General features: G+C 46.3%; 1 protein-coding gene across 1 annotated transcript in view; it reads left to right on the forward strand.

Annotated features, from left to right (window-relative positions):
- The first annotated feature begins 630 nt into the window (after positions 1-630).
- The window catches only part of STK39 (serine/threonine kinase 39), a 310,863-nt gene continuing 299,102 nt past the window's right edge, over positions 631-12,391 (forward strand). The window contains exon 1 of the mRNA XM_035007841.1: positions 631-951. Within this exon, the coding sequence (XP_034863732.1) occupies positions 744-951 (208 nt within the window). The 5' untranslated portion in view covers positions 631-743. The remainder of the gene's footprint in view (positions 952-12,391) is intronic.

Here is a 12,391-nt window from a genome sequence, read left to right on the forward strand (position 1 = left end):
TCCCTGGGATCCAAGCGGCTGGGAACAAATGAAGAAAAGTCTGTGAACAGCCAGGGACCTAAGGAATCACGTTTCACTCGGGGCGGAAAAAAAATAGAAGGGCTGAGATTAGATTAGACAAGGTGGGAAAGGGATATTGGCAGGTAATGTGCAGGAAAGTTACAACTTGGGTTATTTTTTAACTGGCGTTCTACAAACGGCCCGCGTGTAGGTGTCTCTCTCGCTAACTTGTAAATGAACTTCAGGTTCTCCTTAGCTGGGGCGACTTCTGAATCTGAGAACCTGGCGGCGGTTCAACGACCCCGCCCTCGGGGTCCCCAGGGGGCATCTTCTGGAGAGCCTGACCGTCTGGGACGCGGGCCCTCAAAGCGAACACAAACCCGCCTTGCTCCCCTTCCGTGGAAACTTCCCCGGCCTCGAGCAGAGCGCGAGGGGGCGGCGGGGCGGCGGTTCCCCTCGCGGAGGCAGAGAACTGCGCGCGCGAGGCTCGGGGCGCGCGGCGAGCGCGGCGGCCGCCGCCTCCTCCCCACCCCGCCTCTGCCGGCGCTGCCTCCTCCCTCCGCCCGGCTCGGCCTCCCTCGCTCCCTCCCCTCGTGGCTGGCTCCGGCGGCGGCGGCGGCGGCGGCGGCGGCGGCGCGGCGGGGAGGGCGTGCGCCGGCCGAGAGGTGTCGGTGGTGAGGGAAGTTTCAAGTGGAAGGTCGTCCGCCGGCCGGCGCGTCCTCCCGCTCTCCTCCGGCAGCATCATGGCGGAGCCAAGCGGCTCGCCCGTGCACGTCCAGCAGCCCCAGCAGATAGCCCCGGTGACGGCGGCGGCGGCCCCCGCGGCCGCGACAGCAGCGGCGGCCCCGGCAGCGCCCGCGGCCCCGGCTCCGGCTCCGGCTCCGGCCCCGGCGGCGCAGGCCGTCGGCTGGCCCATCTGCAGGGACGCGTACGAACTGCAGGAGGTTATCGGTCAGTGCGGCGGGCGCGGCGGGGCCGGCGCAGGCCGAGCGCCGAGGCCGGGAGGGAGGCGCGGCCGGGGGCGGGAGGGGGCGCGGGATGCCGGGCTCGCCTGCATGCACGCCCGGGAGGCAGAGCGGCCGGCTTCGGGGCCTACCGGCTTCAGCAGTTTTTTTTTTTTTTTTTTTTTTGTTCGTTCTCTGAGCGCTGGTGCTGCAGGAGGCGGCGCGGCGGATGTGACTCGCACTGCAGACGAGCCGCATGCTGCAAACTTTTATCTCCCGGATCGCCGGGGCGGCGGAGCCGGGGAGCCGGCAACGCCGCAGCATCACCCTCCACCCGCGCGGTGGGGCCGCAGCCCGTGGCGAGTGGCCACGCGGGCAGGCAGCTGCGGGTGGGGTGGGGTGGGGTGGGGTTGCGGGGGCGCCGCCCTGGGCTTCCAGCGCGCCCGCGCTGCGCCCGGGGGGCCGCGTCCTGGGGGACTCAGAGGGCGCAGCCGCGCCTCTGCTCTCCACGCTCCGCGCCTCCGCCTCCTGTGAGCAGCCTCTTGCGGTGGGTAACGGGGCCACGTAGGAATCGCGGAGGCCCGGGTTCTTTCCCAGGGCCGGGGAGGATGCTGGTCTCCCTCCCTGACAGCCGCTGCTCCACGCCCGTCTTGCAGCCCGGCGCGCCCGGGTACCCGCCTCTCGGTGCCTTGGCGCGCCGCCTGCCGCCCAGCCCGGCCGCCCGGGGAAAAGCAGGCGCCCTGGCCTCCTCCCCTGCACCGGGCCGGTGCTTTTCTCTGGTTCAGGGCCGAGCTGCAAGAGTGAAACCCGAGGCTTTCCGTGATCTGCTTCCTGCCGTTCGGTGCCATCTAGTCGGCTCACAAATATCACCTTATCTTACATTTTTAAAAACCTGGCAAAGTCAACGGCAAGAAGCCGGCATTACTTTTCCTTGGGCCAAGCACGTGATAAGGCCCAGAGATTTGTGTTGACCCTTTACTTAGAACCTTTCCTATTGAATGGTCATCCTTTTTCAGAGTCTTGTTAGACCTAGTTAGGGAAGCCTCCAGGCGAAGTGGACCCTCGGCTTCTAACCTTACTGGGGCTGCGATGGGGTGCAGCTTTCCCGTAGCTGGATATTTAAGTACGGTGTTGAAAAAGGAATTGAGGATATTTATGTTAAATATATATATATATGTATATATATACACATGTATACATACACATATATATACAAAATATATATTTTTTGCTTTTCTTTAAAAAAAAAATTCTCCAGACCCCCCTTTAAAGAATTAAAACAGGAGAATTTCATTAGGCGTTTAAATGAGTATCCCCTGCTTCTTTGTGCATGAAACAGCATAGGCTGAAATACACATATATTTCATATATATGAGAAAATGATGGGCAAAACAGTCACCCAGAATATAAAAACTTCAAATAATCTAAAATAGACATCTCTCTATAAAATTCTTTGAGAACCCAGACTTTCCAAACTTTGGGCCAGGGGTTGTCAAGGGATTGTCTTTGTGTCACTGCCTGGATTAAATCACTTTACGGGCTTCTCAAAAACTATCCAGTGAAAACTGCTTTAACCTGGCATATAAGCCCCTTCAATTTTTTGGTTTTGCCCCTTCCCAGAGTCTGCTTGTGTTGATTGTACCCTGAATATTCTGCTGTCCTATGACACATCTGGTCTCCCATTCCTCATTGTCTGGGCACAGGCTCTTCTCTCATCCAAGTGCCCATGTTTGTAGGGAATCTCACTCAGCTTCCAAGGCCAGAGGGAATTTTCCTTGAGAAGCCTTTTGCTTTTCCTGAGGCAAAGTACGTTGGCTTCCTCTGCACCTCATTTTACATACTTCATAGCATGTGATCCCCTATTTTTTATTTGTGGCACAAAATCTAAGGCCCTACTATGTCCCAGGCATTGTGCTAGATGTTAGTAGTATACAAGTTAAAAAAAATGGTTCCTGCCCTCAAGGACTCTGCAACTTCATGTAAACGAAGAATGAGTTCTGGGAGAGCACAAAGGAGGAGGGGGCTGGGGATCACAGGAACACCAGAATTTAGTTATAATCAATTTATATGCTTATTTTGTCAGTTATCAGGGTTATGATGCAAGCTTTGCCTTTTGAAAGCATAGTATTTTGAGTTGACTAGTTTTGTGAGCTAATGAATAAAAATCTTTTAAGTGATGTGATTAATTGCAGGGCTTCTTTCTGCTTGCAGTAATGGCATTGTTAATTATGGTTGGTCAGTTTACCCAAGGAATTTGAGAACAGAAACACCTGCTTATTACTTCTACCCCTAGTTTTGCACATTCACACTGTGGCAAGGGCTTTTCTACATTTTAAATTTATCTCATATTTTTCCAACTAAACGGTCTGTGCGGAGGCCATGTTATTGACAAATCAGATTGCTGGAATAGGGTTTTGCCAGGGCTTAATGTTTATAGGGAATTATAAACCCATTTCCATTCCGTGTTTAATGCTAGTTGAGTGATTACAAGTGAACTTACGGTGAAGCACTTTTGCTTAAACATTACACGCAGAAGTTAGTAGTTCAGACACTGAACTAGTTTCGACACGAATGCGGGTGGAGAGCCTCTGCCTCCCCCCTCCATTCGGCAGGTGTCATATGATAGGGCTCCGGCAGTGTGAACTGCGACCAGCAGGAGGCTCGGATGTGCCTGAGCAGAAGACGACGGGAGGCACCGTGTTTTAACAACTTTCCAGCGTGGCACAGAGCACTTTTTCTTCATTTCCTCCTGGGCAGAGATTGGGGCCGCAGGATTACGAGAGAATCGGTTTACTAAAATTCAAACAAAGCAGGTTCAGTTGTTTGACTTCTGTTTTAGAAAAGTAAACATGGGATTTTGCAAGTCTAAAAATAAAGTTTTCTCATCTGTTGTATTGCTGTTCTTGTGTTGTAAAAGATCAATGGAGAATTTGTAATGCTCTTAGGGGTAATCTAGTTCAGAAGTTTATGCATGACCTGGAAATGATGTCAAGTCGATCGGAGGGAGCTTTATACTTAGAGAGGGGTTGAAAGTGTTGGGAAATTATTAAACTCCTTTTAGCCATCAATATTCTTATCTTCGTAGACTTGAGATATTACTGTTTCCTAAACAAGTAGCTGCTCTTGGGAGGTCGTCTTTCCTCTTTATCCTCTTCAGCCTCGTGAAGCTTTGTCCCTCACCTCTCCCCTCCATCCCACTCTCCAGTTCCTTCTTTAGAAGTATCAGGGGTACCCAAAGATAGGCCAATTGAAAAATTAGTTTATTTGTTGGTAATATTAATAGTGTTACCTTCTTTGTGGAACGGAATGAACAGCGAGTCACGTAAATGCTGGCTTTGGCATCTGTAGTAGAATTGAACCACCTCAAGCAACTTTTCTGTCAAAGGGCCATACTCACTGCCATACGAGTTTCTGTATTCGAGTCCGATCATTGTGGCCGGGGGGCTGTGATCTTCGTGGCCGGGGGGCTGTGATCTTCGCTGGTTTTCCTCAGAGAAGCCCTAAATAGACTTGTGCCTCCGGGGATGTTTGTTTTTCTTAGGTTTTTTTTGCAGGATAAGCCTTTCTTTAGTTTTGTACTTGATTTCTCCGTGTTGATGCATTTTGTCCTGAGTGGTCATTTAGAATGATCTAAAAGTAATACATTTAGGGGCGCCTGGCTAGCTCAGCCGGTGGAGCATGTGACTCTTGATCTTGGGGTTGTGAGTTCAAGCTCCACGTTGGGTGTAGAGATACTTAAAAATAAAATCTTTTATAAAAAGTAATACATTTAATTTTTGGTCCTCGCCAACGCAAGAATTCGGTTCCTGGAATCCTAGCCATAGTTTGACCAAGGGCTACTCTGGGCACTTTATTTCTCTCCTGTGATTTTTTTTTTTTTTTTTTAACCATTCAGATGCATTTTCCCCAAGCCCAGGTAATAGGGCATATGGCCAGGTTTTCAAGGAGCAACAGTTTTTTCCTAAAATGAGACCTGAAAGCAGCCCAGAGCACTCTCGTTTCACTCTGTGCTCTGAGTTTGTGCAGAGTTCTGTGGTTTAGAGATTAGAACTGGTTTTATGGATGTTCTAGAGGGATCTTGAGGACCCTGGGAGCTGCACTGGCTCACAGTCATTTTTGTAGGATCTCAGAGGGCCAAGGCCCTGAGTGTGTATCTCCCAGACCTTTAAATTGGGCTGCTTTGCTACTGCTGTTGGTTTGCTAGTTTGGCCTTTTTTTTTTTTAACAAGATTTTATTTATTTATTTGAGAGAGAGAGCGCATGAGTGTGGGTGCGTGGGAACAGAGAGGGACAAACAGACTCTGTGCTGAGTGTGGACCCTGACTTGGGGCTTGATCCACGTCCCTGAGATCAGGACCTGAGCTGAAATCACGAGTCAGAGGCTCAATCAGCTGAGCCACCCAGGTGCCCTTGGCCTTTTTTTTTTTTTTTTTTTTTTAAGTAAAAGAGGCTTCAGATGTATGGCTTAAGAGGGCCTCAGCTTTCTTATCATTTCACTTTTTTTTTTGGTAAAGACAAAAATGTATATAGAAATACTCTTTTTGTACTTTTTTATTATTGTGGTAAAGTATACACATATACATCACATAAGATTTACCATTTTAACTGTTTTCTAAGTGTATAATTGATATTAGTTACACTTATAACAGAAATGCTTTTTTATTTATTTTATAGAATTCACTGTGAAGCCATCCACACTTCAAGTTTGTATTTACTATTTGGATTTTGTCGTTGTCTTCTCCTAATTTCGGTCATTTGTGTCTTTCATGAAATTTTTGTCTTTAAGTTATCAAATTTATCGGTATGCCTTTCTTTATCATAATCTCCTATTTAAATAGCAGCTTTAACGAGGTATACTTCACCTACCATACAATTCATCCCTGTATAGTGTACAGTTCAGTGTGGGTTTTTTTTTTTTTTTTACTATATCTATAGATCTCAACAAGGATAATAATTTGTTTTAGAGCACTGAAATGCTCTTTTAAAGGTGCTGTTCAAAGTGCCATGTGGGAAAATGTCTCTAGGTGCAAAGAGACTTTTGGTAGTATTATTAAAATATTTTATTTATGCTTTTGATTTGTGGGCAGTAACATTATGAGTTCCTCCATGTCTGTGACGTCTGTCATGCACTGCATTTTTGATGATGTCTGAGAATGAATTACAACATTGCAGGCTCTGGAGTCAGATGACTGGGTCTGTTTCATATCCTGACCATAGCAGTCCCTGGCCTTGTGACCTTGAGCAAATTACTTAGCTGTGTCTGCACTCAGTTTCCTCATCGCTAACATGGAGATGATCAAGATAAGGTTGTGAGGATTGAGAGAGTGTAAAGCCCCTAGAAGGGTACCTGGCACAGGGCATGCTTAGCCATGACTACTAAAAACGACATTGGCTAATCAGATGCAAGTTATCAGGAGAGAACACAGTCCTGTCTCTGGCAAGATGCTGGAGTGGCTTGAAGGGTTTCTCTGCTCGGTTTCTAGCAGGGAGGGAGCTGGTGGGAGGGTTTCCCTGCTCGTGTCCTCCTTCTGGGGTGTGCTGGCTAGAAGGTAGCTGGCAGCCCCCCCCCCCCGCCCCACATCTTCCCTCCTCTGCAGGAGGAAGTGGAGAGACCTGTGGAGCTCCTGGCCATTTGGAGAGCTCAGGGGTTTAGGTGCCAAATGGCCCTCTGACAAGTGGTGAGAGCATCCTGCGGGAAGGTTGCTGGGAGGAACAGCCCATTATGACAGGGCTCTGAGAAGGACCTGCTAAGACTGCACTTTTCTTCCACCTCTGAGTTCACCCTGTGGAGGCTGCCATGCTGGCAGGAAATGCTGCTGACTAAAAGAAACATCCCCGGGTCCCAGAGTGCGAGAGGACAGGAGCGTTTGTTTTCAGATAAAGTCATCACTACTGCTCCCCTATCTCCTTCCTTCCCTCTCTGCTTTTCCCTCTGCTTAAAAATACTCTCAGGTCTTTCTTACCTTTATCAACAAAAGAGAACAAAACAAAACACTCACTACCCCTTCCTCCTCTAGCCACTACCTCCTCTCCTTCCTTCCTTCCTTTGGCAGCTGAGCCGCTCGAAAGAACCTCTCGTTCATGTCTCAGCCCGCTGCCATGGGGCTTTCGCCCTCTCGCTGAGAAACCAGAGGTGCCATCTCCACAATCGCCGGGACCCTTGTGTGGCGGCCACAGCCCCGGGACACTGCAGTCCTCTGTTTTCCTCTCTGCCGGATTTGGCACCATCTGCCCTCTCTCCTCTCACGCCGGCCCCTGCTCCAGGATCCCCTTCACCATATGCCTGCGGCTTCACCCATCCCCTGAAATGCGGACGTGCTCCCTCTTTGGACCGGCGCGTCCGCTGCCCTTCCTAGGTCTTTGTGTAGGTGTTCCATAGAACTTCGTACTCACGATTAAACTCACTGTCTTTCCACCTTTGCTTCGTCAACATCCTCCTTAAGACCCTCAAGCGTGAGGGGCGCCTGGGTGGCTCCGTCGTTAAGCGTCTGCCTTCGGCTCAGGTCATGATCCCAGGGTCCTGGGATCGAGCGCCACAAAGGGCTCCCTGCCCCATGGGAAGCCTGCTTCTCCCTCTCCCACTCCCCCTGCTTGTGTTCCCTCGCTTGCTGTGTCTCTCTCTGTCAAATAAATAAAATCTTTAAAAATAAATAGACCCTCGAGCGCGAAACAGAAACATGCCAGTGATCCCACACTTTGCTGTCTTCTTCCATCTCCCACATAGAATTGGTCATCAGTCCTTGATATTCTGCGTCCTTGTCATCTTCTTTGTTCTGTCTTTAACTCCTCCTCTTGGCCATCACCGGTTTAGTCCAGTCTGATCAGTTCTTATTTGGGTTATTGTAATAAGTTCCTAGGTAGGTTCCTTCCTCCTCTCCATTCTTGCTTCCAGCTACAGTATGCACTGTTAGCAAAATGATAGAGCTATACCAACATTTTTATCAGTCACCCCAGGCTTACACACTTTTCGTGGCTTTTGTATCATTCTTAAGGTTAACTCTAAGCATGGTGTTAAAGGCCTTTTTGGGAATTGTCTCTTGCCTCCCTTTCCAGACAGACCTTCCTTGTCATTTCCATTCTCAACTCCCAGCCAGTGGGAACCTTTTGCAATTGCTGAAATAATTCATTCATGTTATCCTACCCTTGCAAGGCAATTTTCACTCTGCTTGGCACACCATTCCACACCGTTCCCTACAGTCTTCATTTATTTAACAAAGAACACTGTGTCTCCTTTTAAGTTTTCCCTTCATTGAAGTATAACATGCATGTGGAAAAGCGTCCAGATCATAAATGTACAGCTTGATGCACGTTCATAAATTGAACACACCCAGGTCTGGCCTCCTGTTAAGACCGGGAATAAATGATTTCTTCACAGCAACAGTCTCTGCCCCTGAGCCTCCTTTCCCTTTTCCCCTTGCTTTGTTGGGTATTTCACCCCCTGGCGGTCCTCATACTGTGTGCAAATTGTTTGCTTCCTTGCCCATCCTGGCACTAGATGTTAACTCCTTGAGGACAGTGTCTCTGGCCTCTATACCCCACACCTTGTATTAAGTATTTGATAAATATTTTCTGGATTAAAGTCTGAATTTTCTGGGGACAAACACTCTTTCCCTTCTTGTTTAAGGAGAATATTGCCTGACTTCTAAAAATTTGCCTCCCTGGATCCTGAAGAGTCGATCTTGCCTGTGGTTGACGATGATGCCTATTTAGTTTCGTTTGGGCCAGTCAGCTTAAAGGGCTCTGTAGAAATTAGCTCATTAATCCTCCCAGATGAAGAGTAAGCACTTGAGTGCTTGTACTTGCCTGTACTGTGCAGGGAGGCAGCGTGCAGAGGCCTGACTTTCCTGAGGTCATCGGACTGCAAGGTGGTCTCTCCGGATGAAGGACCCAGAGCTCTCTATCACAGTTGCGGCATCGTTTTACTTAGGCGCTGTAGAGCAGGACAGGGAGGTCCTGGTACTGGTCTCTTCTTCTCTAGAGCCTTCCTTTGTTGGGTACACCCATGACCTCTCTCTTCCTGTTTATGTATTTATATATAACCCAACCTTGAAGTTCTATGGGGCTTCTTGCTGTGTAGAAATCAGGACTGTTGGGAAAAGATCAAGGATATAAGTGAAACACAGGAACAGAATATCAGGACAGGTGGTTTTCAAAGGTTGTTATGATGGCAGGGATTGTATTTTTATAAATAATAAGGGACCAAAGGTAATAAGATTGGTGTGGATAGGGTAGGATATGGCTAAGACCATAGATATGGCTAAGACCATCGTTCTTTTTAATTCAAAATCAATCTAATAGGTGTTATAATTCCTCCTATGGTGTATTCATTGGGAAGAAATTTTTTTTCCTGCTTAAATAGAATTCTTGTAATCCTATGAGGTTTTGCATTTTTCTCCAGGATGGGTTTTTAAATTATACCAAACAACTCCAAGATGGTTGAAGTGATTCAAGTGTTTCGAGTGTTTCTTTTTGCAAATCTGCCATTCATTGGTCAAGTTTTTGATTTGAGAGAAGAATTCAATATGTTAATTAAAAAGGCATTTTAGGCTTGGCTTAACTGGGAAGCAGGGGAGAAATAGCAGCTCTTACGAGAATGAGTCGGCAGTGCTTTAGTTCTAGAATTGATTTAGGTACACACTTTGGAATCTGATGTGAGTAAATGCTGATATAGTTCACGTTTCTTTCCACCTGCCAGTTGTCTGAGAATAAGCTCTGGTTTAGTTTTAAGAAACTTCTTGGACATTGAGGAATTAGACAAATTGACTTTTAAAACTGATTGTATATGTAAATATATAGGAAGATATCATTTTAAGATAGACTTTTGTTTTCAAACTTCTTTCGATAAGTGACATTTAGTATAATTCTCAGAGGCCAAGTAGTGGGGGTCCTCATTCAGTTCTTCCCTTAGGTGAAAGTATACGTTTTGGTGACGTTTTTGGGGTTTAGGTCACTATTAGAGCTATTTACTGGAAGAACTAATGTGGTAAGTGAAGATTGATGACTTTCTGCCATATGAATGATAGATCTTCATTTGGGGAATATTTTTTTTTAATTTAATTTTACTGACTTGTTTTTTTAAAGTAAACTCTGCCCCCAACATGGGGCTTAAACTTAGGACCCTGAGATCAAGAGTCACATGCTCTACCAATTGAGCCAGGCAGGCACCTTCATTTGGGGAGTATTTTGGAAGCCAGTGACCTGTGGCTTCTGGTGCAAATTGTTTGCACCAGTTCTGAGACTTCTCATAATCATTCTATTGATGGTTGAGGTCTTACAAGAACCCGTGCTCTTGTTTTGTACTGGTAGCATCAGTTTTTACCAGGGTTTGTAACGGGGCATTCCAATTGCTTTTTTGCTTGCCCTGTTTAGTTTGGGGGTTGATATTTTCTGGATTGGTGCCTATTGGCCTATCTTGTATTACTTACATTTTAATTAGAATTATCTGGTCCGTCCTTCCTTCCTTCCTTCATAATTGGCAATGTCACCATCCCCTTTGCTTAATTATGGGGTGACTCAAGCAGGGAGAAAGAGTGCTCAGGGGAAGGAATGATAGGTCATTGTTGGGCTTTATAAGTCAATTCCTAAGTGAGGAATGGCATTAAGAATACAGAATCAGGAAATTTAATTTTGGAACAGACTGAAGAGAAAATCCATTCCTGCTCCTTTGTTTTACAGATCAAGACTCTAGTGGCTTAAGTTCTTCAACTTATTTATTTTTTTTAAGCTGTTGGTCCCAAAGTCCTTAGAATCTCAGGCTTATGATTCCTGCCTAGTTCAGTTTTGTTTTTTTTTTCCTACTTACATCACATTGTTTCCTCATTAGTGAGAAGGAAGAAGTTAGAAATATTACCGAGTCAATGAATTTTATAACTACCATTTTAACAGAGTATCTGTCTGGGAACCATGTAACCATGTAGTTACCATGTAACTATCACAGTAAAAATCTTATTTATTTCTTTAGAGATGTTAAAATGATCTTGATGTATATTTCTTCATCAGGGTGTGTTTTATTTAACATGTTAAGCGTGGTGGCATATGAACCTAAAGTCATTTCATTTCTATCATCATCCATTGCCTGCTCTGTTAAAATAGACTGGGTTATAACCTTATCAGTGAGGCGGAGTTGGGGGCGTGCATGGGCGTGTTGGAAAGTGAAAGGCTGAGGAGCAGCAAGGTGATGGGTGAAGAAAGCATATGAAGTAGAGGAACTTCGGAGCTGATCACTAGCTGGAGCAGTTCCTGTGCAAGAGCCGGGTCCCTTCCGCCAGGCTGATGCGTTGTCACGGCCAGGACAGCGACAGTGGTCTTTACCGGGTGTCTGGTTCTAAGCTGTCCGGTATGGTAGCCGCTAGCCACATGTGGCTATTTAAATTTAAATTCATGGAAATTAAATAATTTGGGGGAGAGGGGTGAGCGGTGAATAGACAGAGCACAGAGGATGTCTAGGCTGTGAAACCATTCTGTGGGATAGCATAATGATGGCTACATGACGTTATCCTTTTCCCCAAACCTGTTCCCCAAACTCTGAATGTACAGCATCCAGAGTGAACCCTGACGTCAGCTGCGCACTTCAGGTGGTAATGACGTGCCGGTGTGGGTTCGTCCATTGTGACAAGGGGATGTTGATAATGGGGGAGGCTGTGCGTGTGTGTGTGGGGGGGGGCAGAGGGTATGTGGGAAATCTCTACCTTCCTCTCAGTCTTGCTGTAAACCTAAAACTGCTCCAAAGAATAAATCTTTAAAAAAGTTAAATAAAACACAGTTCCTCAGTTTCACTAGGCACATTTCAAGTGCTCAGTAGCTAATTGTGGCTAGTGTGGCTATAGAACTGGGTTTTGTTTCTTGAACTTCAAGTCTATAATCTGCACTATCCAATAAGCCTATTGGATAGCTCAGATATAGATTATTCCATCACTGCAAAACGTTTTATTGGACAGCACTGGATGATAACTTCTCCAGAATGTTCAGAAAACGACTAAATATTGTGACGGCCACCTCCGGATAACATGCTGAGGCGCTGACACTGACTTAGAAGTACAAAATGAGAGAGGCAATGCTAACCTTACTTAAAAAATAAAATCTTTTGTTTTCACTCTGTGCTTTATTTGAAAGCTAATTGATTCGTATTTTCAGAAGAACAGTTATTCTTTCTTGCCTGTGTGGTGAAACAGATACCCCTGTTGACGTAGGGAGATAGTTCTGAAGTGTGAGTTTTTATCTTATCCACTTAACTCATTCTGGGATGTTCCTGTGATTATTGTAAACAGGGAGGATCCTCCCAAATGAGTTACACTATTTTCAGAAGTATCAAAATGTTACATTTCCTTAAGAAATCACTTCAGAGTCTTGGGTTGGATGTGGTAGACCGTATCACTTCAGTTTATTTTATTTATGAAGAAAGAACTGACTAGGTTTTTTTTTTTTTTAAATGAAATTACAAAGGAGTT

The sequence above is a fragment of the Mirounga leonina genome, unplaced genomic scaffold (genome assembly GCF_011800145.1).
Source record: "Mirounga leonina isolate KUSES-001 unplaced genomic scaffold, KU_Mleo_1.0 Mir_151, whole genome shotgun sequence".
Lineage (NCBI taxonomy): Eukaryota > Metazoa > Chordata > Mammalia > Carnivora > Phocidae > Mirounga > Mirounga leonina.